General features: G+C 38.1%; 2 protein-coding genes across 4 annotated transcripts; both read right to left on the bottom strand.

Annotated features, from left to right (window-relative positions):
* On the bottom strand, window positions 1-650 carry LOC113354136 (salicylate carboxymethyltransferase-like). 2 transcript variants are annotated; one of them, XM_026597563.1, is made up of 2 exons: window positions 489-650; window positions 1-393 (listed from the first exon to the last, which is right to left on the bottom strand). In XM_026597563.1, the coding sequence occupies exons 1-2, from the start codon at window positions 621-623 to the stop codon at window positions 19-21; spliced, it is 510 nt and encodes a 169-aa protein (XP_026453348.1). In that variant the 5' UTR covers window positions 624-650; the 3' UTR covers window positions 1-18. The 2 variants fall into 2 exon arrangements, with proteins under 2 accessions (XP_026453348.1, XP_026453349.1); XM_026597564.1 differs by having other exon boundaries at window positions 1-387.
* Window positions 651-23,567: 22,917 nt separating this feature from the next.
* LOC113354135 (salicylate carboxymethyltransferase-like) lies at window positions 23,568-24,217 on the bottom strand. 2 transcript variants are annotated; one of them, XM_026597561.1, is made up of 2 exons: window positions 24,056-24,217; window positions 23,568-23,960 (listed from the first exon to the last, which is right to left on the bottom strand). In XM_026597561.1, the coding sequence occupies exons 1-2, from the start codon at window positions 24,188-24,190 to the stop codon at window positions 23,586-23,588; spliced, it is 510 nt and encodes a 169-aa protein (XP_026453346.1). In that variant the 5' UTR covers window positions 24,191-24,217; the 3' UTR covers window positions 23,568-23,585. The 2 variants fall into 2 exon arrangements, with proteins under 2 accessions (XP_026453346.1, XP_026453347.1); XM_026597562.1 differs by having other exon boundaries at window positions 23,568-23,954.
* Window positions 24,218-27,002: the final 2,785 nt, after the last annotated feature.

The following is a 27,002-nucleotide window of genomic DNA, read 5'->3' as shown; positions in this document are numbered from 1 at the left end:
AAAGGGTTTGTAATTTCTTCACCTCCTTGTCATGGAGATGACAATGGAAAGATGCTTAGTTTTCCTACTTCCTTCTCTGGACAAGCGGGGTGCAATGATCTCCCTACACCTCTTGTGCAATTCTTCAATTATCTCTTTCCCAAAATGACTCACCACTAAGGATTCTGATATAGCTCTCATGAAGTTCACAGTATTCTTGCTTCCAGTTATCATATAGTCGTCATCATCGTCTTCATCCTTGCGAGGAAACGCTTTTCCCGATGTCACTTCAAATGTTTCTAGTCGGTTAATGATAAATGACCCTTCGTTAAGTATTACAGATCTCACCTCCGAAGGAGATGGTACATACAGAGGCATGTTAAATGAATCTACTTTCTCCTCTTCAATCTTCCCCTTGATCAAATTCATATATATATGAGTTATGACACATATTAAAAATTGCCATCTACATGGAAACTTATCGTTTAAAAAGCACAACAATATTATACCTGTGAGACCATATCCCTGAGTGCCTCTGCTAATAACCCCCACATGAAACAATGCATTCCGCGAGAAGGACTGGCATCGTCAGCTCTACCGCAGAACGTTAGCACCATTCTTCCCTCCTTTTGCAATTTCTTCATATCGACACTTAAAAAAAGAACCAAAATCTCTTTCGAATTGCTTCAGGTATGCTTCTAGGACTGACAGTGGGCTCGATTCTGCCATGTAAACATTACCCTTATTATTCTTCTTGATTCCCTGTGGACTCTGTATCAATAGCCTCATATGTTCATTAATCGTAAACAAGAAATTGACAAGATTTACAAGAAGTTATAACTAAGTGCCCGGCTGTTAGCTAACTTGAGACAGCCAGTGGAGACTGTAATAAGAATGAACAAAATGGAGGCTGCCGCTCGGAAAGAGTCTGCCATAAAAGGAAGCTGGGATTCTGCAATAAAGCATGTTGAAGTCATTGAGTTGATATACCCGTCGTCAGCATCACCTAAATTGTTATATGTTTTCTTGAGTTGATCATAAAAACCTTGCAGGGATTTGAAAATTATGTTGAAGTCATTGCTAGAAAGGTCGTTCAGGAATACGAGAATCTCAGGATGAGGAGAACCAATAAGGGCACCATCCGATCCATGAAGAGATTTGTTGTTGTATATTGTGTCTATGATGTAGGAAGCAACCAACAACGCTGTGGGTCCTGAAGAACAGCCCATTTCTGCAATACTTATACTCTTAGGGATATTATTCCCTGAAGAAATCGAGTTAATGATCTCCAGTATGGCTTCCTGTATTATTGGCTTTGTCACTTCTATACCTCTTTTCTGCATGGATGAGTTCGAATTGTAACTTGTTTCACTAGTACCACCATTCATATGAAAATATTGGGGGACTTCCATTGGAATGGTTTGAAACAGTATCGGATTCAGTTGAGAGTTTAGATCTGTTTTGTTTTTCACTCTTTTTGAGTTTCAGAAACAAGTACAACTCAAAGATCCAAAGACTTTCCAATATCATGTCAATGAAAGCAGCATATGATTCTCTTCAGCATATTATTGTATGTATTCTAACGGATGCTGAAATTGATATTAAATATTGTTTTGGCGCGGAGCAGTAGGTAGTGCCTAGTAGGTGTAGGGCAATAATTGATGAGTTAGAAGACTTAAAAAAAGTATATAAAAATGGAGAGAAGGTGAGAGAATCTTTGTTAATCTTTACAGGTAGGTATAGAGATAGAAAACTTGGTGAGCAAGATAAGATATGTAAACCCTAATTTTAGATAGGAAGGGCATATTAAACTTGGTTCATAACACTCCCCTTGTTGGTTAAATTTCAACATTAAGCCTAAGATAATATCTAACAAGTTGGTTAGGATAAGAAAAGGCAATTGATGTAATCCTAAGGGAATTATAAGTCATCTAGTTATAAGAAAAGGAAAAACATGTAATAAGGTAATAGAATTAGGAAAAGGAATTCATAGTTTTATATATATATGCTCATCAAAGTTGTGGTTGATCATATGAGCAAGATTAGAGCTTGTGTTTAGTTTTGAGAGATTTTCTAAACATCAATAAAGAGAGTTGTCTTTATATAAGCTAAGTTTCATCTTGCAGTTGCCATTAATTGGTATCAGAGCTTGTCTACACCGAGCCATCGGAGACGAGAGCACCATCATACGTGCAAAAGATTTCACGCCACCATCAATACAAGTTCCAATCCTCAACTCCACAAACTACACAGTATGGGCCATGAGAATGAAGGTACTGATGAAAATCTACAAAGTTTGAGAAACAATTGATCCTGGTACATTGGACCCAGACAAAAACAATGTTGCCATTTGATTACTCTTTCAAGCAATACCAGAATGTCTTGTTCTACAAGTTGGTGAACAGGAAACTTCAAAGAAAATTTGGGATGCAATAAAGGCACGTAATCTCGGAGCTGATCGAGTTAAAGAAGCCCGTCTGCAAACCTTAATGTCTGAATTTGAAAGAATGAAGATGAAAGACACTGATACTATTGATAGCTTTGCAGGAAATCTATCAGAGATAGCCTCAAAAGCTGCGTCACTTGGACAATCCATTGATGAAGATAAACTGGAAAAGAAGTTTCTCAATAGTTTACCAAGATCCAAGTATATTCATATCATAGCTTCTCTCGAACAAGTATTAGATTTAAAGAAGACTAGCTATGAAGATATAATTGGAAGATTGAAAGCATATGGAGAGAGAATCCTTGATGAAGAAAACAATGGAGAAACTCAAGGAAAACTCTTGTACACAAACTCTTACCAACAAAACTCTGCGACAAGAGGAAGAGGTCGTGGAAGAGGTGATAGAGTAAACAGAGGCCGAGGAAGGGGAGGAAGGTTTAACTCACAGGATAGAACAACAAGTCAGAATGATTAAAACCAAGGGAAAGAAAAGAAGGATAAATCAAACATTATTTGTTACAGATGTAATAAACCAGGACACTTCTCCTCTGTATGCCCTGAAAGAATACAAAAGATGGAAGAAGCAAATAAGAATGAAACAATGGAAGCAGATACAACTCTTTTCATGCACAAAGTTGTATACTTAAACGAAGGGAAACTAATACCAAAGAACTACGAATCAAAGGATGGAGAAGAAGGAATCTTGTATTTAGATAATGGAGCCAACAATCACATGACTGGTAAGAGACACTACTTTTCTGAACTCAATGAGAAAATCAAAGGACAAGTGAAGTTTGGGGATGGATCTTCTGTAGAAATTGAAGGGAAAGGATCAATTCTATTTCAGAGCAAGACCGGAGAACAGAAGCTTGTCACAAACATCTACTTCATCCCAAACTTACAATACAACATTCTAAGTTTAGGACAAGCTACAGAAGTTGAATGTGATGTTAGAATGCGACAAGATTATCTAAAAGTTCATGACCCAAGTGGAAGACTTTTAGTTAGAGTCTCACGCTCACAGAATAGACTCTACAAGATAAGTCTCATGATTGGAAGGCCATTGTGTCTGAATATGAGACTGGAAGATCAGACATGGAAGTGGTACGCAAGGTTAGGATACATAAGTTTCAGAACCTTAAAAACTATGTCTCAGAACAAGATGGTTCGAGGGCTACCACAACATTTAAAAAGGCAACTCACAACACCATATACACCACAACAAAACGGAGTGGTGGAGAGGAGAAACAGGACTCTAATGGAGATGACAAGAAGTTCTTTAAAGGCTATGCAGGTACCTAATTATCTATGAGGAGAAGCTGTACGACACTCCACATACCTAATAAACAGGAAACCTAAGAAAGCTCTGAAAGACATGACTCCATATGAAAGTTTGCGAAAGAGAAAACCAAACATAGATCATTTAAGAGTGTTTGGTTGCAAAGCATACACAAAAGTTGATTCTGCAACTCTTAAGAAACTGGATGATCGATCTCAGACTCTTGTGCATCTAGGAATTGAGCCTGGATCCAAAGCTTACAGACTATTCAATCCAACAACGAAAAGAGTAATAGTGAGTCGAGATGTGGTATTCGATGAAAAAAAAACTGGAACTGGAAAGAAACTAATGATGGACCAAGTAGGGATCCAGGAATGTTTCACATGAGATGGGGTCAAGTAATTGATGAAGGCGAAGGACCCATAATCATCAATACCAATGGAAACAATGATGTTAATCAAGAAGAAGAAGAGAATAATGAAAACACTGAGAATAACGAAGAAGTAGAAGTAGAAGAAGAAGAATAGGAGATCGATGAAATAACTCAACCCATTCCACTGTGAAAATCAACAAGACAGATACAAAAGCCACAGTATCTGGAGGATTATGTTCTTCAAGCTGCAGAAGAATGTGAGATTATGCTACTTTCTGTTAATGATGAACCAAGGAATTTTCAGGAAGCAAAGGTCTCGACTAAATGGATACAAGCATGTAGAGAAGAAATTATTTCAATCAACAGAAACAAGACTTGGTTCCTAGTTGATAAGCCAGGTGGGGTAAAAGTGATTGGTCTTAAGTGGATCTTCAAAATAAAACGGAATGCTGATGGTACTGTCAATAAATACAAAGGAAGGCTTGTAGCTAAAGGATATGTACAAGAATCATGCATAGATTTTGATGAAGTTTTTGCACCAGTTGCTAGAATTGAAACAATACGCTTATTAATTGCAGAGGCAGCATCAAACTCATGGGAAATTCACCACTTAGACGTTGAGACAACATTCTTACATGGTGAATTGCGAGAAGATGTGTATGTTGAACAACCAGAAGGTTTTGAAGTAAAAGGACAAGAGCATAAGGTTTATAAGTTATCAAAAGCTCTATATGGTCTAAGACATGCTCATCGAGCCTGGAATACAAAGTTAGATCAAATCTTAAGAGAAATCATATTTGTTAAGTGCTCTAAAGAAACATCAGTATACAGAAGAGAAGAAAAGGGAACGCTTCTTGTAATTGCAGTCTATGTAGATGATCTATTTTTGACTGGAAACTCCCTTAAGGTGATCAATGAGTTCAAGAGAGAAATATCATCAAAGTTTGAGATGTCAGACCTCGGAAAACTCACTTATTACCTTGACATAGAAGTCCATCAAGGAGTAGATGGGATTCAGATTAAACAAGAAGCTTATGCACGGAGAATTCTGAAAGAAGCAGGATTTGAAACTTGTAATCCAACTAAGACACCAATGGAGTTTGGACTTAAAGTTTCAAAGGCACAAGAAGAAGCAGAGATTGATTCAACGAGTTATAGAAGAAATGTTGGATGCCTAAGATACTTATTATACACAAGACCAGATTTGGCTTTCTCTGTAGGAGTAGCAAGTCGTTATATGCAGAGTCAACGCAAGTCTCATGGTGATGTAATAAAGCAGATATTGAGATATCTAAGAGGAACAATCAGCTGTGGATTGAAGTATGGTCGAGGAGGATCAAAAGGAATTGTTGGGTATAGTGACAGCAGTCATAATATTGACCAAGATGATGGAAAAGGTACAACTGGTCATATATTTTATCTAGGTGAAGCACCTATTACATGGTGTTCACAGAAGCAAGACACTGTAGCCCTCTCATCCTGTGAAGCTGAGTTCATGGCCGCAACAGAAGCATCTAAACAATCAATATGGCTTCAAGAACTGTTGGGTGAAATCAAAGGAAGAGAACCTGAAAAAGTTCTCATCAAGATTGATAATAAGTCTGCAATTGCACTCACTAAAAATCCAGTGTTTCATGGGAAGACGAAACACATTCACAAAAGGTATCATTTCATACGAGAATGTATCCAGAAGGAGATCATCAGCGTTGAACACATACCAGGAACTGTGCAGAAAGCAGATATATTGACAAAGGAATTAGCTCGGATCAAGTTTGAAGAAATGAGACAATTTATTGGAGTACAAGATATGTCACGGGTAAGGTTGAAGCTTAACGGGGAGAATGTTGGTTAAACTTCAACATTAAGCCTAAGATAATCTCTAACAAGTTGGTTAGGATAAGAAAAGGCAATTGATGTAATCCTAAGGGAATTATAAGTCATCTAGTTCTAAGAAAAGGAAAGACATGTAATAAGGTAATAGGACTAGGAAAAGGAATTCATAGTTTATATATATATATGCTCACCAAAGTTGTGGTTGATCACATGAGCAAGATTAGAGCTTGTGTTTAGTTTTGAGAGATTTTCTAAACATCAATAAAGAGAGTTGTCTTTATATAAGCTAAGTTTCATCTTGCAGTTGCCATTACCCCTCAGAACCACTGGCTGTCGTTATAAAAATGGGTTTTAACTTTTGAATAACCCCTGAATGTCCGCATTTTCACCTTCAAAAATGATGTTATTCCTAAGCTTTCACCTTCAAAAATGATGTTATTCCTAAGCTTTCACATTCCTAAGCTCCGGAATGTCCTTCTCCTCTTTACCCACGTCCTCAGACTGTGTAGTTATGGGCATCGCTGAATACATATCATTTAATTACAAACAAGTTTTGTTGGAAAAAAATGGGTTTCACAAAGGATGAATGACACAGAGAAGAAATTGTTGCACTCCAAAACTTTCAAGGCTTGTATAAATTTCTTTTAGACAAATATTTCTACCCTCCCAATAACAATTGGCGATTACAACAGGTATGCGAAATATTGCCTTCAGGATACAATGAAAGCCCTGCAACGAAAACTGAATTCAAGGTTTGTACCCCTTGATTCAATCAAGAACACACAAAGAGATTTCTGATTTCTGATGATGCTTTTTGAAATAGAGAAAACAGATTGATTTTTCTTATATGTTAAACGAAACTGGGAGAAGCTATTTATAAAGGGTTTTGCACCTGTTGGGAATAGGTTTTTTATTTGCCAACAGGTTTCTATTCACGAAACGTCAGGTTCCTTCATCAACAGACATCAATGGTGTCTTTTGGATTCGAAATTTTCGAACAGGCTTTTATCGGCCAAATAAAACCTTCAGTTCAAAAAATTCTTCCGGGGGCGTTGCCTCCTTGAAACCCCCACCAGGGGCGGTCTCCCCTGGACCCCCACGACCTGACCTGTCAGGTCGACCACAGCCTGGGGGGCGATGCCCCCCAGGACCCCCCTTTGGTTAGTGGCGTTGAAAATATTCCAACATTCTCCCCCTATTTTCAAAAACCATAAAACAAAGTTAAAACTTTTAAATCAGAGTGACTGCATCACCGAAGTGACTGCCTACGTACCCGAGTGGGATCAAGCCAACGTAGTTCAAGCACAATTGAGACTAAGCATCATCGTTGAAATCAACACATAAATGATAGGTATTTTTTGGATTTGAACCTTCACTTAGTGTAAGAAACTCAAAGCCTTATCGAGGTTCTATGGTGAAACCAGTCTTGAACCAAGTACCCCTTATGATAAAACCGGAGTCTCCACACATATTGATTTCATAAAATCATGTGTTCTGTAGCCAAGCACGTTAATGGCCATGTGCTTATATCCTTGTTCATGAGTCTTCTTTAGAGAACGGTCTTCTTCTCTTAGGAAACGGCCTTATTTCCATACTCATATAGGTAAGTCTCGAAGGTGTTTCTGCGATACACCTTTTACTAATCATAGACTCATTAAGGATTTACATCCATCCTATTTTCTTGCAGAAACCAGCACTAATAAGAAATGGGAAGTTTTTATATTGTGCTCCATAATCTACTTCCATAACTTGTTGGTACCACATTGAACCTTGTTTATCCTTTTCAAAACATAGGTTGGGTTTCTGCTATGGGAGATCAAACTTCCTTCACAGACCTTAGTCCCATTTCTTTCCTTTTTATTGAAACCACTGAACTTGGTAGACTTTTCGTAAATGGGTCTGCCAAATTCCTCTTTGATTCAATAAAGTTAACCGTAACTACTCCCCTCTTGAGTAGTTGCCTAACCATGTAGTGTCTAAGACTTGCATGTCTAGACTTTCCATTATAAGTCTTATTAGAGACATTATAGATTGTAGCTTGATTATCACAATTAATCAAGACCGCCGGAGTTGGCTTCTTCCAAAAATGAATCTCCATAAGTAGGTTTCTAAGCCAATCTGCCTCCTTACATGCATCAGTTAAAGCTATCAATTCTGACAACATTGTTGAATCAGAAATACAAGTCTGCTTCTTGGAACTCCAAGACACAGCAGCACCCCCTAATGTAAAAATCCATCCAGAAGTTGACTTGGAATTTGATTCTACATTGTTCCAGTTAGCATCGCTGTACCCCTCTAGTGCAGCGGGATAGCCTTGGTAATGCAAACCAAAATTTATTGTTCCTTTCAAGTAAGCCATAACTCTTGAAACTGCTTTCCAGTGTTCATATCCTGGATTACTTGAGAAACGACATAATATTCCCACGGCTTGGGCTATGTCCGGTCTTGTGCAATGCATAGCGTACATAAGACTCCCAATAACACTAGAATACTCAAGTTGAGCATGAGTACGGACGGTGTTCTTCATTAACTTGATAGTATGGTCTAAAGGAGTAGGTGCTGGATTGTCATCAAAGTGACCATATTTCTTGAGAAATTTCTCAATATAATGAGATTGAGTTAAAACCAACTCATCTCCCTTTCTTAGGATCTTAATTCCCAAGATTACATCAGCCTCTCCTAAATCCTTCATATCAAAGTTAGAACTAAGAAACTTCTTTGTTTCTTCCACAACAGATATGTCAGACCCAAAGATTAACATATCATCAACATACAAACAGAGAATCACACAACCAGAACTATCATGCTTACTATAGATACATTTGTCCGCATCATTCACCACAAACCCATATGACAAAACTACTTTATCAAACTTCTCATGCCATTGCATAGGGGCTTGCTTCAAACCATAGAGATATTTCACTAACTTGCAAACTTTCTTCTCTTGGCCTGGTAATATGAAACCTTCAGGTTGTTCCATATATATCTCTTCTTCTAAATCCCCATTTAGAAAAGCAGTTTTGACATCCATTTGATGCACAACCAACTTATGAATAGAAGCAAGTGCAATCAAGCAACGAATGGATGAGATGCGTGCAACAGGAGCATATGTATCAAAGTAATCAATACCATGTCTTTGTTTATAACCCTTGGCAACTAGCCTTGCCTTAAACTTATCAACTTCACCATCAGCTCTCAACTTTCTCTTGAATATCCATTTACTTCCTATTGCTTTAGCACCAGGAGGTAAATTTACTAATACCCAAGTCCCGTTAGTCAAAAGCGAATGCTTTTCATCATTGATGGCTTCTTTCCAGAAATTTGCATCTCTAGAACTCATGGCTTCAGCATAAGTTTTAGGGTCATCATCAGTATGCATAACATACTGGTTAACACTAAGAATTCTATTCTTATTTGCCTCTACAAGGTAATAAATAAAGTTTGGATCAGGCTTTTTCTCAATCCTTCCTCTCTTACTCCTTCTAGGTTCGATATCTTCAGTAGGCACTGAAATATCATTGTCATAAGTAGGAGAGGGATTTTCATCATTGTTATCAATCTCCATAGGTTCTATATCAGGTAACAATGGATTCTCCATGGGTTGCATTTGAGAACTGTTCCTATTTAAGTTCTCAAAGAATTCCACATCTACAGATTCTATAATCTCAAAAGTGTCAAGGTTTATAAATCTGTAGGTGATACTATTAAGAGAGTATCCCACAAAAGCACATTTATAAGCCCTGTTTCCCAACTTTGGTCTTTTGGGATCAGGCTTTCGAACATATGCTAAACAACCCCAGACTTTAAGTCTTCTCAAGTTTGGTTTCCTCTTAAACCACAACTCATAAGGAGAAACACTCTTCTTTTTCAAAGGAATTCTATTCAAAATATAACATGCAGACAACATAGCTTCACCCCACAAAGAATTAGGCAAACCAGAACTTATAAGCATGCAATTAACCATATCAATCAAAGTTCTATTTTTCCTTTCAGCCATACTATTTTGTTGAGGTGTGTAAGGTGCAGTACGTTGATGAACTAAACCATGCTCTTGACAAAAGGAATTAAATTCAGTAGGAAAGTATTCACCACCACGATCAGAACGTAAAATCTTAATTTTGTGCTCTAATTGTGTCTCTACTTCTGCTTTATAAATCCTAAATTTATCAAAGACTTCATCCTTAGATTTCATTAAATATGTATAAGCATATCTAGTACTATCTTCTATAAAAGTGACATAATACTTATTTTCACCACGAGTGGCAGAACCATGCAAATCACCCACATCACTATGTACTAATTCAAGTAAGGAAGAATTTCGTACTACAGACTTATGGGAAAAAATTGGGTTTCACAAAGGATGAATGAATCAGAGAAGAAAGTGTTGCACTCCAAAACTTTCAAGGCTTGTATAAATTTCTTTTAGACAAATATTTCTACCCTCCCAATAACAATTGGCGATTACAACAGGTATGCGAAATATTGCCTTCAGGATACAATGAAAGCCCTGCAACAAAAACTGAATTCAAGGTTTGTACCCCTTGATTCAATCAAGAACACACAAAGAGATTTCTGATTTCTGATGATGCTTTTTGAAACAGAGAAAACAGATTGATTTTTCTTATATGTTAAACGAAACTGGGAGAAGCTATTTATAAAGGGTTTTGCACCTGTTGGGAATAGGTTTTTATTCGCCAACAGGTTTCTATTCACGAAACGTCAGGTTCCTTCATCAACAGACATCAATGGTGTCTTTTGGATTCGAAATTTTCGAACAGGCTTTTGTCGACCACAGCCTGGGGGGCGATGCCCCCCAGGACCCCCCTTTGGTTAGCGGCGTTGAAAATATTCCAACATTCTCCCCCTATTTTCAAAAACCATAAAACAAAGTTAAAACTTTTAAATCAGAGTGACTGCATCACCGAAGTGACTGCCTACGTACCCGAGTGGGATCAAGCCAACGTAGTTCAAGCACAATTGAGACTAAGCATCATCGTTGAAATCAACACATAAATGATAGGTATTTTTTGGATTTGAACCTTCACTTAGTGTAAGAAACTCAAAGCCTTATCGAGGTTCTATGGTGAAACCAGTCTTGAACCAAGTACCCCATATGATAAAACCGGAGTCTCCACACATATTGATTTCATAAAATCATGTGTTCTGTAGCCAAGCACGTTAATGGCCATGTGCTTATATCCTTGTTCATGAGTCTTCTTTAGAGAACGGTCTTCTTCTCTTAGGAAACGGCCTTATTTCCATACTCATATAGGTAAGTCTCGAAGGTGTTTCTGCGATACACCTTTTACTAATCATAGACTCATTAAGGATTTACATCCATCCTATTTTCTTGCAGAAACCAGCACTAATAAGAAATGGGAAGTTTTTTATATTAGTGCTCCATAATCCACATCCATAACTTGTTGGTACCACATTGAACCTTGTTTATCCTTTTCAAAACATAGGTTGGGTTTCTGCTATGGTAGATCAAACTTCCTTCACAGACCTTAGTCCCATTTCTTTCCTTTTTATTGAAACCACTGAACTTGGTAGACTTTTCGTAAATGGGTCTGCCAAATTCCTCTTTGATTCAATAAAGTTAACCGTAACTACTCCCCTCTTGAGTAGTTGCCTAACCATGTAGTGTCTAAGACTTGCATGTCTAGACTTTCCATTATAAGTCTTATTAGAGACATTATAGATTGTAGCTTGATTATCACAATTAATCAAGACCGCCGGAGTTGGCTTCTTCCAAAAAGGAATTTCCATAAGTAGGTTTCTAAGCCAATCTGCCTCCTTACATGCATCAGTTAAAGCTATCAATTCTGACAACATTGTTGAATCAGAAATACAAGTCTGCTTCTTGGAACTCCAAGACACAGCAGCACCCCCTAATGTAAAAATCCATCCAGAAGTTGACTTGGAATTTGATTCTACATTGTTCCAGTTAGCATCGCTGTACCCCTCTAGTGCAGCGGGATAGCCTTGGTAATGCAAACCAAAATTTATTGTTCCTTTCAAGTAAGCCATAACTCTTGAAACTGCTTTCCAGTGTTCATATCCTGGATTACTTGAGAAACGACATAATATTCCCACGGCTTGGGCTATGTCCGGTCTTGTGCAATGCATAGCGTACATAAGACTCCCAATAACACTAGAATACTCAAGTTGAGCATGAGTACGGACGGTGTTCTTCATTAACTTAATAGTATGGTCTAAAGGAGTAGGTGCTGGATTGTCATCAAAGTGACCATATTTCTTGAGAAATTTCTCAATATAATGAGATTGAGTTAAAACCAACTCATCTCCCTTTCTTAGGATCTTAATTCCCAAGATTACATCAGCCTCTCCTAAATCCTTCATATCAAAGTTAGAACTAAGAAACTTCTTTGTTTCTTCCACAACAGATATGTCAGACCCAAAGATTAACATATCATCAACATACAAACAGAGAATCACACAACCAGAACTATCATGCTTACTATAGATACATTTGTCCGCATCATTCACCACAAAACCATATGACAAAACTACTTTATCAAACTTCTCATGCCATTGCATAGGGGCTTGCTTCAAACCATAGAGAGATTTCACTAACTTGCAAACTTTCTTCTCTTGGCCTGGTAATATGAAACCTTCAGGTTGTTCCATATATATCTCTTCTTCTAAATCCCCATTTAGAAAAGAAGTTTTGACATCCATTTGATGCACAACCAACTTATGAATAGAAGCAAGTGCAATCAAGCAACGAATGGATGAGATGCGGGCAACAGGAGCATATGTATCAAAGTAATCAATACCATGTCTTTGTTTATAACCCTTGGCAACTAGCCTTGCCTTAAACTTATCAACTTCACCATCAGCTCTCAACTTTCTCTTGAATATCCATTTACTTCCTATTGCTTTAGCACCAGGAGGTAAATTTACTAATACCCAAGTCCCGTTAGTCAAAAGCGAATGCTTTTCATCATTGATGGCTTCTTTCCAGAAATTTGCATCTCTAGAACTCATGGCTTCAGCATAAGTTTTAGGGTCATCATCAGTATGCATAACATACTGGTTAACACTAAGAATTCTACTCTTATTTGCCTCTACAAGGTAATAAATAAAGTTTGGATCAATCTTTTTCTCAATCCTTCCTCTCTTACTCCTTCTAGGTTCGATATCTTCAGTAGGCACTGAAATATCATTGTCATAAGTAGGAGAGGGATTTTCATCATTGTTATCAATCTCCATAGGTTCTAGATCAGGTAACAATGGATTCTCCATGGGTTGCATTTGAGAACTGTTCCTATTTAAGTTCTCAAAGAATTCCACATCTACAGATTCTATAATCTCAAAAGTGTCAAGGTTTATAAATCTGTAGGTGATACTATTAAGAGAGTATCCCACAAAAGCACATTTATAAGCCCTGTTTCCCAACTTTGGTCTTTTGGGATCAGGCTTTCGAACATATGCTAAACAACCCCAGACTTTAAGTCTTCTCAAGTTTGGTTTCCTCTTAAACCACAACTCATAAGGAGAAACACTCTTCTTTTTCAAAGGAATTCTATTCAAAATATAACATGCAGACAACATAGCTTCACCCCACAAAGAATTAGGCAAACCAGAACTTATAAGCATGCAATTAACCATATCAATCAAAGTTCTATTTTTCCTTTCAGCCATACCATTTTGTTGAGGTGTGTAAGGTGCAGTACGTTGATGAACTAAACCATGCTCTTGACAAAAGGAATTAAATTCAGTAGGAAAGTATTCACCACCACGATCAGAACGTAAAATCTTAATTTTGTGCTCTAATTGTGTCTCTACTTCTGCTTTATAAATCCTAAATTTATCAAAGACTTCATCCTTAGATTTCATTAAATATGTATAAGCATATCTAGTACTATCTTCTATAAAAGTGACATACCACGAGTGGCAGAACCATGCAAATCACCCACATCACTATGTACTAATTCAAGTAAGGAAGAATTTCGTACTACAGACTTATGGGAAATTCTAGTTATCTTTGCTTGCACACATATTTCACATTTAGAAGCATGATCAAAATTGCAATCAGAAATCAAGCCTAATCGATTCATGTTTCTAAGAGAACCATAATTCACATGCCCTAATCTACCATGCCATAAATTAACAGAGTCAACAATATAAGCAGAACCATTATTTATTAAATTAAGCTTAATCATCCCATTACAAGCATATCCTTGTCCAACAAACACACCATTTTTGGACAACACAAACTTATTAGACTCATAGGTCGTCTTGAATCCAGCCTTCATAACAAGGTCGCCGGAAACAAGGTTCTTCACGATGTCAGGGACATGTAAAACATTAGTAAGAGTCACAGTCTTTCCCGAAGTAAACGAGAGTTCAACAGTGCCTTTCCCAATAACTTTGTTGCGTTGACCGTTTGCGGAGACAACATCGTTTCCTTCTCCACTAACCGGTTCGTATGTCTTGTAAAGATTTCTATCCTTACAGATATGGATGGTTGCACCATTGTCGTACCACCATCCACCCCCAGTTTCAGCAACAGCATTGGCGGCTTGCACCACGATCACAAGTTTGTCATCGACCATATTTGCCTCCTTTTTCTGGTTCTGCTGTTGTTTCTTTTTGAGACGACAATCACGAGCAAAATGGCCGGGTTTGTCACAGAAGTAGCAAGGGCCGCCAGCGCCCTTCTTCTTACTCTTCTTGTTGGGATGCTTCTTAAATTGAGTATCATTCTTAGGTTTCAAGGAATTCGGTGTTTTAGATTCTTCTACGCTATTCACCTTAGAATGGTTTTCAGAATGTGGACTATCCTTAAGTTCTCGCTTACGAGAGTCCTCTTCTATGCGAAGATGACGTTGTAAGGCCTCTAAATCATAGTAAGTCTCAGCATGCTTAAGTTTCTTCTTATAACCATTCCAAGAAGGGGGGAGACGAGAAATAATAACCCCAACAACAAACGCAGAAACAAGATCAATTCCAGCATCCTTAAGATGATTAACTATGAGTAAAAGTTCACTGACCTGGGCAATGATTGACTTACTGTCAACCATCTTAAAATCCATGAAATTGCAAATCAGGAATTTCTTGTTGCTTGCTTCAGAAATCTTGTATTTGTTGTCAAGCGCAGTCCACAATCCCTTTGCAGTCCCAATACTCCGATGTGCATTGTACACATGTTTGTCCAGAGCATTCAAAATATGACCACGACACATGAAATCATCTTCCTGACGCTGCTTTCGTCTAGCCTTCGATTCCTCAGTGTCATTGTCAGTTGCAGCAGGAATTTCCTCCAATCCATCTTCAAGTATGTACCACAACTTGATGGTGATCAGGAAAAACTTCACAGTCTCTTGCCAACGGGTAAAACCTTCACCATCAAAACGTTCCAATCGAGTAAAGGTTTGGTTCATCACTTGCAGAGATTGAGCAGTAGCATTCGAATTCGAAGATTCACCCTCCATTGCCAGAAAATATTTGTCTAAAAACTGTTGGAAAAAAATGGGTTTCACAAAGGATGAATGACACAGAGAAGAAATTGTTGCACTCCAAAACTTTCAAGGCTTGTATAAATTTCTTTTAGACAAATATTTCTACCCTCCCAATAACAATTGGCGATTACAACAGGTATGCGAAATATTGCCTTCAGGATACAATGAAAGCCCTGCAACGAAAACTGAATTCAAGGTTTGTACCCCTTGATTCAATCAAGAACACACAAAGAGATTTCTGATTTCTGATGATGCTTTTTGAAATAGAGAAAACAGATTGATTTTTCTTATATGTTAAACGAAACTGGGAGAAGCTATTTATAAAGGGTTTTGCACCTGTTGGGAATAGGTTTTTTATTCGCCAACAGGTTTCTATTCACGAAACGTCAGGTTCCTTCATCAACAGACATCAATGGTGTCTTTTGGATTCGAAATTTTCGAACAGGTCGACCACAGCCTGGGGGGCGATGCCCCCCAGGACCCCCCTTTGGTTAGCGGCGTTGAAAATATTCCAACATTCTCCCCCTATTTTCAAAAACCATAAAACAAAGTTAAAACTTTTAAATCAGAGTGACTGCATCACCGAAGTGACTGCCTACGTACCCGAGTGGGATCAAGCCAACGTAGTTCAAGCACAATTGAGACTAAGCATCATCGTTGAAATCAACACATAAATGATAGGTATTTTTTTGGATTTGAACCTTCACTTAGTGTAAGAAACTCAAAGCCTTATCGAGGTTCTATGGTGAAACCAGTCTTGAACCAAGTACCCCTTATGATAAAACCGGAGTCTCCACACATATTGATTTCATAAAATCATGTGTTCTGTAGCCAAGCACGTTAATGGCCATGTGCTTATATCCTTGTTCATGAGTCTTCTTTAGAGAACGGTCTTCTTCTCTTAGGAAACGGCCTTATTTCCATACTCATATAGGTAAGTCTCGAAGGTGTTTCTGCGATACACCTTTTACTAATCATAGACTCATTAAGGATTTACATCCATCCTATTTTCTTGCAGAAACCAGCACTAATAAGAAATGGGAAGTTTTTATATTGTGCTCCATAATCTACTTCCATAACTTGTTGGTACCACATTGAACCTTGTTTATCCTTTTCAAAACATAGGTTGGGTTTCTGCTATGGGAGATCAAACTTCCTTCACAGACCTTAGTCCCATTTCTTTCCTTTTTATTGAAACCACTGAACTTGGTAGACTTTTCGTAAATGGGTCTGCCAAATTCCTCTTTGATTCAATAAAGTTAACCGTAACTACTCCCCTCTTGAGTAGTTGCCTAACCATGTAGTGTCTAAGACTTGCATGTCTAGACTTTCCATTATAAGTCTTATTAGAGACATTATAGATTGTAGCTTGATTATCACAATTAATCAAGACCGCCGGAGTTGGCTTCTTCCAAAAATGAATCTCCATAAGTAGGTTTCTAAGCCAATCTGCCTCCTTACATGCATCAGTTAAAGCTATCAATTCTGACAACATTGTTGAATCAGAAATACAAGTCTGCTTCTTGGAACTCCAAGACACAGCAGCACCCCCTAATGTAAAAATCCATCCAGAAGTTGACTTGGAATTTGATTCTACATTGTTCCAGTTAGCATCGCTGTACCCCTCTAGTGCAGCGGGATAGCCTTGGTAATGCAAACCAAAATTTATTGTTCCTTTCAAGTAAGCCATAACTCTTGAAACTGCTTTCCAGTGTTCATATCCTGGATTACTTGAGAAACGACATAATATTCCCACGGCTTGGGCTATGTCCGGTCTTGTGCAATGCATAGCGTACATAAGACTCCCAATAACACTAGAATACTCAAGTTGAGCATGAGTACGGCCGGTGTTCTTCATTAACTTGATAGTATGGTCTAAAGGAGTAGGTGCTGGATTGTCATCAAAGTGACCATATTTCTTGAGAAATTTCTCAATATAATGAGATTGAGTTAAAACCAACTCATCTCCCTTTCTTAGGATCTTAATTCCCAAGATTACATCAGCCTCTCCTAAATCCTTCATATCAAAGTTAGAACTAAGAAACTTCTTTGTTTCTTCAACAACAGATATGTCAGACCCAAAGATTAACATATCATCAACATACAAACAGAGAATCACACAACCAGAACTATCATGCTTACTATAGATACATTTGTCCGCATCATTCACCACAAAACCATATGACAAAACTACTTTATCAAACTTCTCATGCCATTGCATAGGGGCTTGCTTCAAACCATAGAGAGATTTCACTAACTTGCAAACTTTCTTCTCTTGGCCTGGTAATATGAAACCTTCAGGTTGTTCCATATATATCTCTTCTTCTAAATCCCCATTTAGAAAAGCAGTTTTGACATCCATTTGATGCACAACCAACTTATGAATAGAAGCAAGTGCAATCAAGCAACGAATGGATGAGATGCGGGCAACAGGAGCATATGTATCAAAGTAATCAATACCATGTCTTTGTTTATAACCCTTGGCACCTAGCCTTGCCTTAAACTTATCAACTTCACCATCAGCTCTCAACTTTCTCTTGAATATCCATTTACTTCCTATTGTTTTAGCACCAGGAGGTAAATTTACTAATACCCAAGTCCCGTTAGTCAAAAGCGAATGCTTTTCATCATTGATGGCTTCTTTCCAGAAATTTGCATCTCTAGAACTCATGGCTTCAGCATAAGTTTTAGGGTCATCATCAGTATGCATAACATACTGGTTAACACTAAGAATTCTATTCTTATTTGCCTCTACAAGGTAATAAATAAAGTTTGGATCAGGCTTTTTCTCAATCCTTCCTCTCTTACTCCTTCTAGGTTCGATATCTTCAGTATGCACTGAAATATCATTGTCATGAGTAGGAGAGGGATTTTCATCATTGTTATCAATCTCCATAGGTTCTAGATCAGGTAACAATGGATTCTCTATGGGTTGCATTTGAGAACTGTTCCTATTTAAGTTCTCAAAGAATTCCACATCTACAGATTCTATAATCTCAAAAGTGTCAAGGTTTATAAATCTGTAGGTGATACTATTAAGAGAGTATCCCACAAAAGCACATTTATAAGCCCTGTTTCCCAACTTTGGTCTTTTGGGATCAGGCTTTCGAACATATGCTAAACAACCCCAGACTTTAAGTCTTCTCAAGTTTGGTTTCCTCTTAAACCACAACTCATAAGGAGAAACACTCTTCTTTTTCAAAGGAATTCTATTCAAAATATAACATGCAGACAACATAGCTTCACCCCACAAAGAATTAGGCAAACCAGAACTTATAAGCATGCAATTAACCATATCAATCAAAGTTCTATTTTTCCTTTCAGCCATACCATTTTGTTGAGGTGTGTAAGGTGCAGTACGTTGATGAACTAAACCATGCTCTTGACAAAAGGAATTAAATTCAGTAGGAAAGTATTCACCACCACGATCAGAACGTAAAATCTTAATTTTGTGCTCTAATTGTGTCTCTACTTCTGCTTTATAAATCCTAAATTTATCAAAGACTTCATCCTTAGATTTCATTAAATATGTATAAGCATATCTAGTACTATCTTCTATAAAAGTGACATAATACTTATTTCCACCACGAGTGGCAGAACCATGCAAATCACCCACATCACTATGTACTAATTCAAGTAAGGAAGAATTTCATACTACAGACTTATGGGAAATTCTAGTTATCTTTGCTTGCACACATATTTCACATTTAGAAGCATGATCAAAATTGCAATCAGAAATCAAGCCTAATCGATTCATGTTTCTAAGAGAACCATAATTCACATGCCCTAATCTACCATGCCATAAATTAACAGAGTCAACAATATAAGCAGAACCATTATTTATTAAATTAAGCTTAATCATCCCATTACAAGCATATCCTTGTCCAACAAACACACCATTTTTGGACAACACAAACTTATTAGACTCATAGGTCGTCTTGAATCCAGCCTTCATAACAAGGTCGCCGGAAACAAGGTTCTTCACGATGTCAGGGACATGTAAAACATTAGTAAGAGTCACAGTCTTTCCCGAAGTAAACGAGAGTTCAACAGTGCCTTTCCCAATAACTTTGCTGCGTTGACCGTTTGCGGAGACAACATCGTTTCCTTCTCCATTAACCGGTTCGTATGTCTTGTAAAGATTTCTATCCTTACAGATATGGATGGTTGCACCATTGTCGTACCACCATCCACCCCCAGTTTCAGCAACAGCATTGGCGGCTTGCACCACGATCACAAGTTTGTCATCGACCATATTTGCCTCCTTTTTCTGGTTCTGCTGTTGTTTCTTTTTGAGACGACAGTCACGAGCAAAATGGCCGGGTTTGTCACAGAAGTAGCAAGGGCCGACAGCGCCCTTCTTCTTACTCTTCTTGTTGGGATGCTTCTTAAACTGAGTATCATTCTTAGGTTTCAAGGAATTCGGTGTTTTAGATTCTTCTACGCTATTCACCTTAGAATGGTTTTCAGAATGTGGACTATCCTTAAGTTCTCGCTTACGAGAGTCCTCTTCTATGCGAAGATGACGTTGTAAGGCCTCTAAATCATAGTCAGTCTCAGCATGCTTAAGTTTCTTCTTATAACCATTCCAAGAAGGGGGGAGACGAGAAATAATAACCCCAACAACAAACGCAGAAACAAGATCAATTCCAGCATCCTTAAGATGATTAACTATGAGTAAAAGTTCACTGACCTGGGCAATGATTGACTTACTGTCAACCATCTTAAAATCCATGAAATTGCAAATCAGGAATTTCTTGTTGCTTGCTTCAGAAATCTTGTATTTGTTGTCAAGCGCAGTCCATAATCCCTTTGCAGTCCCAATACTCCGATGTGCATTGTACACATGTTTGTCCAGAGCATTCAAAATATGACCACGACACATGAAATCATCTTCCTGACGCTGCTTTCGTCTAGCCTTCAATTCCTCAGTGTCATTGTCAGTTGCAGCAGGAATTTCCTCCAATCCATCTTCAAGTATGTACCACAACTTGATGGTGATCAGGAAAAACTTCACAGTCTCTTGCCAACGGGTAAAACCTTCACCATCAAAACGTTCCAATCGAGTAAAGGTTTGGTTCATCACTTGCAGAGATTGAGCAGTAGCATTCGAATTCGAAGATTCACCCTCCATTGCCAGAAGATATTTGTCTAAAAACTGTTGGAAAAAAATTGGGTTTCACAAAGGATGAATGAATCAGAGAAGAAAGTGTTGCACTCCAAAACTTTCAAGGCTTGTATAAATTTCTTTTAGACAAATATTTCTACCCTCCCAATAACAATTGGCGATTACAACAGGTATACGAAATATTGCCTTCAGGATACAATGAAAGCCCTGCAACGAAAACTGAATTCAAGGTTTGTACCCCTTGATTCAATCAAGAACACACAAAGAGATTTCTGATTTCTGATGATGCTTTTTGAAACAGAGAAAACAGATTGATTTTTCTTATATCTTAAACGAAACTGGGAGAAGCTATTTATAAAAGGTTTTGCACCTGTTGGGAATAGGTTTTTATTCGCCAACAGGTTTCTATTCACGAAACGTCAGGTTCCTTCATCAACAGACATCAATGGTGTCTTTTGGATTCGAAATTTTCGAACAGGCTTTTATCGGCCAAATAAAACCGTCAGTTCAAAAAATTCTTCCGGGGGCGTTGCCCCCTTGAAACCACCCCCAGTTTCAGCAACAGCATTGGCGGCTTGCACCACGATCACAAGTTTGTCATCGACCATATTTGCCTCCTTTTTCTGGTTCTGCTGTTGTTTCTTTTTGAGACGACAGTCACGAGCAAAATGGCCGGGTTTGTCACAGAAGTAGCAAGGGCCGACAGCGCCCTTCTTCTTACTCTTCTTGTTGGGATGCTTCTTAAACTGAGTATCATTCTTAGGTTTCAAGGAATTCGGTGTTTTAGATTCTTCTATGCTATTCACCTTAGAATGGTTTTCAGAATGTGGACTATCCTTAAGTTCTCGCTTACGAGAGTCCTCTTCTATGCGAAGATGACGTTGTAAGGCCTCTAAATCATAGTCAGTCTCAGCATGCTTAAGTTTCTTCTTATAACCATTCCAAGAAGGGGGGAGACGAGAAATAATAACCCCAACAACAAACGCAGAAACAAGATCAATTCCAGCATCCTTAAGATGATTAACTATGAGTAAAAGTTCACTGACCTGGGCAATGATTGACTTACTGTCAACCATCTTAAAATCCATGAAATTGCAAATCAGGAATTTCTTGTTGCTTGCTTCAGAAATCTTGTATTTGTTGTCAAGCGCAGTCCACAATCCCTTTGCAGTCCCAATACTCCGATGTGCATTGTACACATGTTTGTCCAGAGCATTCAAAATATGACCACGACACATGAAATCATCTTCCTGACGCTGCTTTCGTCTAGCCTTCAATTCCTCAGTGTCATTGTCAGTTGCAGCAGGAATTTCCTCCAATCCATCTTCAAGTATGTACCACAACTTGATGGTGATCAGGAAAAACTTCACAGTCTCTTGCCAACGGGTAAAACCTTCACCATCAAAACGTTCCAATCGAGTAAAGGTTTGGTTCATCACTTGCAGAGATTGAGCAGTAGCATTCGAATTCGAAGATTCACCCTCCATTGCCAGAAAATATTTGTCTAAAAACTGTTGGAAAAAAAATGGGTTTCACAAAGGATGAATGACACAGAGAAGAAATTGTTGCACTCCAAAACTTTCAAGGCTTGTATAAATTTCTTTTAGACAAATATTTCTACCCTCCCAATAACAATTGGCGATTACAACAGGTATGCGAAATATTGCCTTCAGGATACAATGAAAGCCCTGCAACGAAAACTGAATTCAAGGTTTGTACCCCTTGATTCAATCAAGAACACACAAAGAGATTTCTGATTTCTGATGATGCTTTTTGAAATAGAGAAAACAGATTGATTTTTCTTATATGTTAAACGAAACTGGGAGAAGCTATTTATAAAGGGTTTTGCACCTGTTGGGAATAGGTTTTTTATTTGCCAACAGGTTTCTATTCACGAAACGTCAGGTTCCTTCATCAACAGACATCAATGGTGTCTTTTGGATTCGAAATTTTCGAACAGGCTTTTATCGGCCAAATAAAACCTTCAGTTCAAAAAATTCTTCCGGGGGCGTTGCCTCCTTGAAACCCCCACCAGGGGCGGTCTCCCCTGGACCCCCACGACCTGACCTGTCAGGTCGACCACAGCCTGGGGGGCGATGCCCCCCAGGACCCCCCTTTGGTTAGCGGCGTTGAAAATATTCCAACAAGTTTGGCTCTTCTACATTACGCAAGGACTTGATTCTTGGAGCTTCGGTTATATGGAGAACACATGCACGCTATCCTTACCTTCCGAGGAAGTGAAATGTGTGGATTTCATCCCATGGAGGAATAATCCAGTGTTCTATGAAGATGTTTTCTATTGCTTGGACTTCAAAGGGAAATTAGGAGTCTTGGATACAGAGATTGCACATGGAAAATTCTCGACCTGCATGGACCGTGTAATTCCGTAAATCAGAGTTTTCTAGTAGAATGCGACGGAAAGCTTTTAGCAGTGTTTTTAAGCGATTCCAGAACTTGCATTAAGCTTTTTAGACTAGATATCGATAAAAAGCTTTGGGTTAAGGTTGAAATTTTAGGAAAGCATATGTTGTTCATCAGCAATACCTCTAGTCTCTCAGCAACCGCTCCAAATAGTCAAATGGAGAATAAAATATACTTCCCAAGATTTCACGGCGAAGACATTGTATATTATTCACTCGATACATGCAAGTATCACACTTTTGGGAGTCGACAGTATTCTGGTCTTGATTTCTACAACACTAAAGAGCAGTTACATTGCACTTGGATCGAACCGGTCTCAGACCGCAGCTCAAGAACTTGTCTGGTGTTCACCAGTAACGGAAGAATCTGATGAGTAATCTTCATTTGTTACGAGTAATATATAGACGCATCGGCTTATTCAAGCAGGTTTGCATTGGAGTCATTGTCGAATATTGTATGCTTGCAAATTTCAGTTCAAATGTTTGACAAACCCACATCATATCCCGAAGTGAGGGAGCTTGATGTACATAAATTACATTGCTGGACATATAAAGAACACCATAACAATGAAAAGGAGAAACAAACAAACAAGCTACAGTCAGTCCAAAATCATTCATACGAAAGGGTTTGTAATTTCTTCACCTCCTTGTCATGGAGATGACAATGGAAAGATGCTTAGTTTTCCTACTTCCTTCTCTGGACAAGCGGGGTGCAATGATCTCCCTACACCTCTTGTGCAATTCTTCAATTATCTCTTTCCCAAAATGACTCACCACTAAGGATTCTGATATAGCTCTCATGAAGTTCACAGTATTCTTGCTTCCAGTTATCATATAGTCGTCATCATCGTCTTCATCCTTGCGAGGAAACGCTTTTCCCGATGTCACTTCAAATGTTTCTAGTCGGTTAATGATAAATGACCCTTCGTTAAGTATTACAGATCTCACCTCCGAAGGAGATGGTACATACAGAGGCATGTTAAATGAATCTACTTTCTCCTCTTCAATCTTCCCCTTGATCAAATTCATATATATATGAGTTATGACACATATTAAAAATTGCCATCTACATGGAAACTTATCGTTTAAAAAGCACAACAATATTATACCTGTGAGACCATATCCCTGAGTGCCTCTGCTAATAACCCCCACATGAAACAATGCATTCCGCGAGAAGGACTGGCATCGTCAGCTCTACCGCAGAACGTTAGCACCATTCTTCCCTCCTTTTGCAATTTCTTCATATCGACACTTAAAAAAAGAACCAAAATCTCTTTCGAATTGCTTCAGGTATGCTTCTAGGACTGACAGTGGGCTCGATTCTGCCATGTAAACATTACCCTTATTATTCTTCTTGATTCCCTGTGGACTCTGTATCAATAGCCTCATATGTTCATTAATCGCAAACAAGAAATTGACAAGATTTACAAGAAGTTATAACTAAGTGCCCGGCTGTTAGCTAACTTGAGACAGCCAGTGGAGACTGTAATAAGAATGAACAAAATGGAGGCTGCCGCTCGGAAAGAGTCTGCCATAAAAGGAAGCTGGGATTCTGCAATAAAGCATGTTGAAGTCATTGAGTTGATATACCCGTCGTCAGCATCACCTAAATTGTTATATGTTTTCTTGAGTTGATCATAAAAACCTTGCAGGGATTTGAAAATTATGTTGAAGTCATTGCTAGAAAGGTCGTTCAGGAATACGAGAATCTCAGGATGAGGAGAACCAATAAGGGCACCATCCGATCCATGAAGAGATTTGTTGTTGTATATTGTGTCTATGATGTAGGAAGCAACCAACAACGCTGTGGGTCCTGAAGAACAGCCCATTTCTGCAATACTTATACTCTTAGGGATATTATTCCCTGAAGAAATCGAGTTAATGATCTCCAGTATGGCTTCCTGTATTATTGGCTTTGTCACTTCTATACCTCTTTTCTGCATGGATGAGTTCGAATTGTAACTTGTTTCACTAGTACCACCATTCATATGAAAATATTGGGGGACTTCCATTGGAATGGTTTGAAACAGTATCGGATTCAGTTGAGAGTTTAGATCTGTTTTGTTTTTCACTCTTTTTGAGTTTCAGAAACAAGTACAACTCAAAGATCCAAAGACTTTCCAATATCATGTCAATGAAAGCAGCATATGATTCTCTTCAGCATATTATTGTATGTATTCTAACGGATGCTGAAATTGATATTAAATATTGTTTTGGCGCGGAGCAGTAGGTAGTGCCTAGTAGGTGTAGGGCAATAATTGATGAGTTAGAAGACTTAAAAAAAGTATATAAAAATGGAGAGAAGGTGAGAGAATCTTTGTTAATCTTTACAGGTAGGTATAGAGATAGAAAACTTGGTGAGCAAGATAAGATATGTAAACCCTAATTTTAGATAGGAAGGGCATATTAAACTTGGTTCATAACACTCTCCTTGTTGGTTAAATTTCAACATTAAGTCTAAGATAATATCTAACAAGTTGGTTAGGATAAGAAAAGGCAATTGATGTAATCCTAAGGGAATTATAAGTCATCTAGTTATAAGAAAAGGAAAAACATGTAATAAGGTAATAGGACTAGGAAAAGGAATTCATAGTTTTATATATATATGCTCATCAAAGTTGTGGTTGATCATATGAGCAAGATTAGAGCTTGTGTTTAGTTTTGAGAGATTTTCTAAACATCAATAAAGAGAGTTGTCTTTATATAAGCTAAGTTTCATCTTGCAGATGCCATTAATTGGTATCAGAGCTTGTCTACACCGAGCCATGGGAGACGAGAGCACCATCATACGTGCAAAAGATTTCACGCCACCATCAATACAAGTTCCAATCCTCAACTCCACAAACTACACAGTATGGGCCATGAGAATGAAGGTACTGATGAAAATCTACAAAGTTTGAGAAACAATTGATCCTGGTACATTGGACCCAGACAAAAACAATGTTGCCATTTGATTACTCTTTCAAGCAATACCAGAATGTCTTGTTCTACAAGTTGGTGAACAGGAAACTTCAAAGAAAATTTGGGATGCAATAAAGGCACGTAATCTCGGAGCTGATCGAGTTAAAGAAGCCCGTCTGCAAACCTTAATGTCTGAATTTGAAAGAATGAAGATGAAAGACACTGATACTATTGATAGCTTTGCAGGAAATCTATCAGAGATAGCCTCAAAAGCTGCGTCACTTGGACAATCCATTGATGAAGATAAACTGGAAAAGAAGTTTCTCAATAGTTTACCAAGATCCAAGTATATTCATATCATAGCTTCTCTCGAACAAGTATTAGATTTAAAGAAGACTAGCTATGAAGATATAATTGGAAGATTGAAAGCATATGGAGAGAGAATCCTTGATGAAGAAAACAATGGAGAAACTCAAGGAAAACTCTTGTACACAAACTCTTACCAACAAAACTCTGCGACAAGAGGAAGAGGTCGTGGAAGAGGTGATAGAGTAAACAGAGGCCGAGGAAGGGGAGGAAGGTTTAACTCACAGGATAGAACAACAAGTCAGAATGATTAAAACCAAGGGAAAGAAAAGAAGGATAAATCAAACATTATTTGTTACAGATGTAATAAACCAGGACACTTCTCCTCTGTATGCCCTGAAAGAATACAAAAGATGGAAGAAGCAAATAAGAATGAAACAAGGGAAGCAGATACAACTCTTTTCATGCACAAAGTTGTATTCTTAAACGAAGGGAAACTAATACCAAAGAACTACGAATCAAAGGATGGAGAAGAAGGAATCTGGTATTTAGATAATGGAGCCAACAATCACATGACTGGTAAGAGACACTACTTTTCTGAACTCAATGAGAAAATCAAAGGACAAGTGAAGTTTGGGGATGGATCTTCTGTAGAAATTGAAGGGAAAGGATCAATTCTATTTCAGAGCAAGACCGGAGAACAGAAGCTTGTCACAAACATCTACTTCATCCCAAACTTACAAAACAACATTCTAAGTTTAGGACAAGCTACAGAAGTTGAATGTGATGTTAGAATGCGACAAGATTATCTAAAAGTTCATGACCCAAGTGGAAGACTTTTAGTTAGAG

Source organism: Papaver somniferum, chromosome 2 (genome assembly GCF_003573695.1).
Source record: "Papaver somniferum cultivar HN1 chromosome 2, ASM357369v1, whole genome shotgun sequence".
NCBI classification, from domain to species: Eukaryota; Viridiplantae; Streptophyta; class Magnoliopsida; order Ranunculales; family Papaveraceae; genus Papaver; species Papaver somniferum.
Note: the sequence above shows the minus strand (reverse complement) of the source record. Positions and strands in the feature narration are given on the sequence as shown.

Coding starts and splice junctions, on each gene's coding strand:
- LOC113354136 (XM_026597563.1), bottom strand. CDS start 623: ATGAAGAAATTGCAAAAGGAGGGAAGAATGGTGCTAACGTTCTGCGGT. Junction 394..488: donor TCAGGGATATGGTCTCACAG/GTATAATATTGT, acceptor AATTTGATCAAG/GGGAAGATTGAAGAGGAGAA.
- LOC113354135 (XM_026597561.1), bottom strand. CDS start 24,190: ATGAAGAAATTGCAAAAGGAGGGAAGAATGGTGCTAACGTTCTGCGGT. Junction 23,961..24,055: donor TCAGGGATATGGTCTCACAG/GTATAATATTGT, acceptor AATTTGATCAAG/GGGAAGATTGAAGAGGAGAA.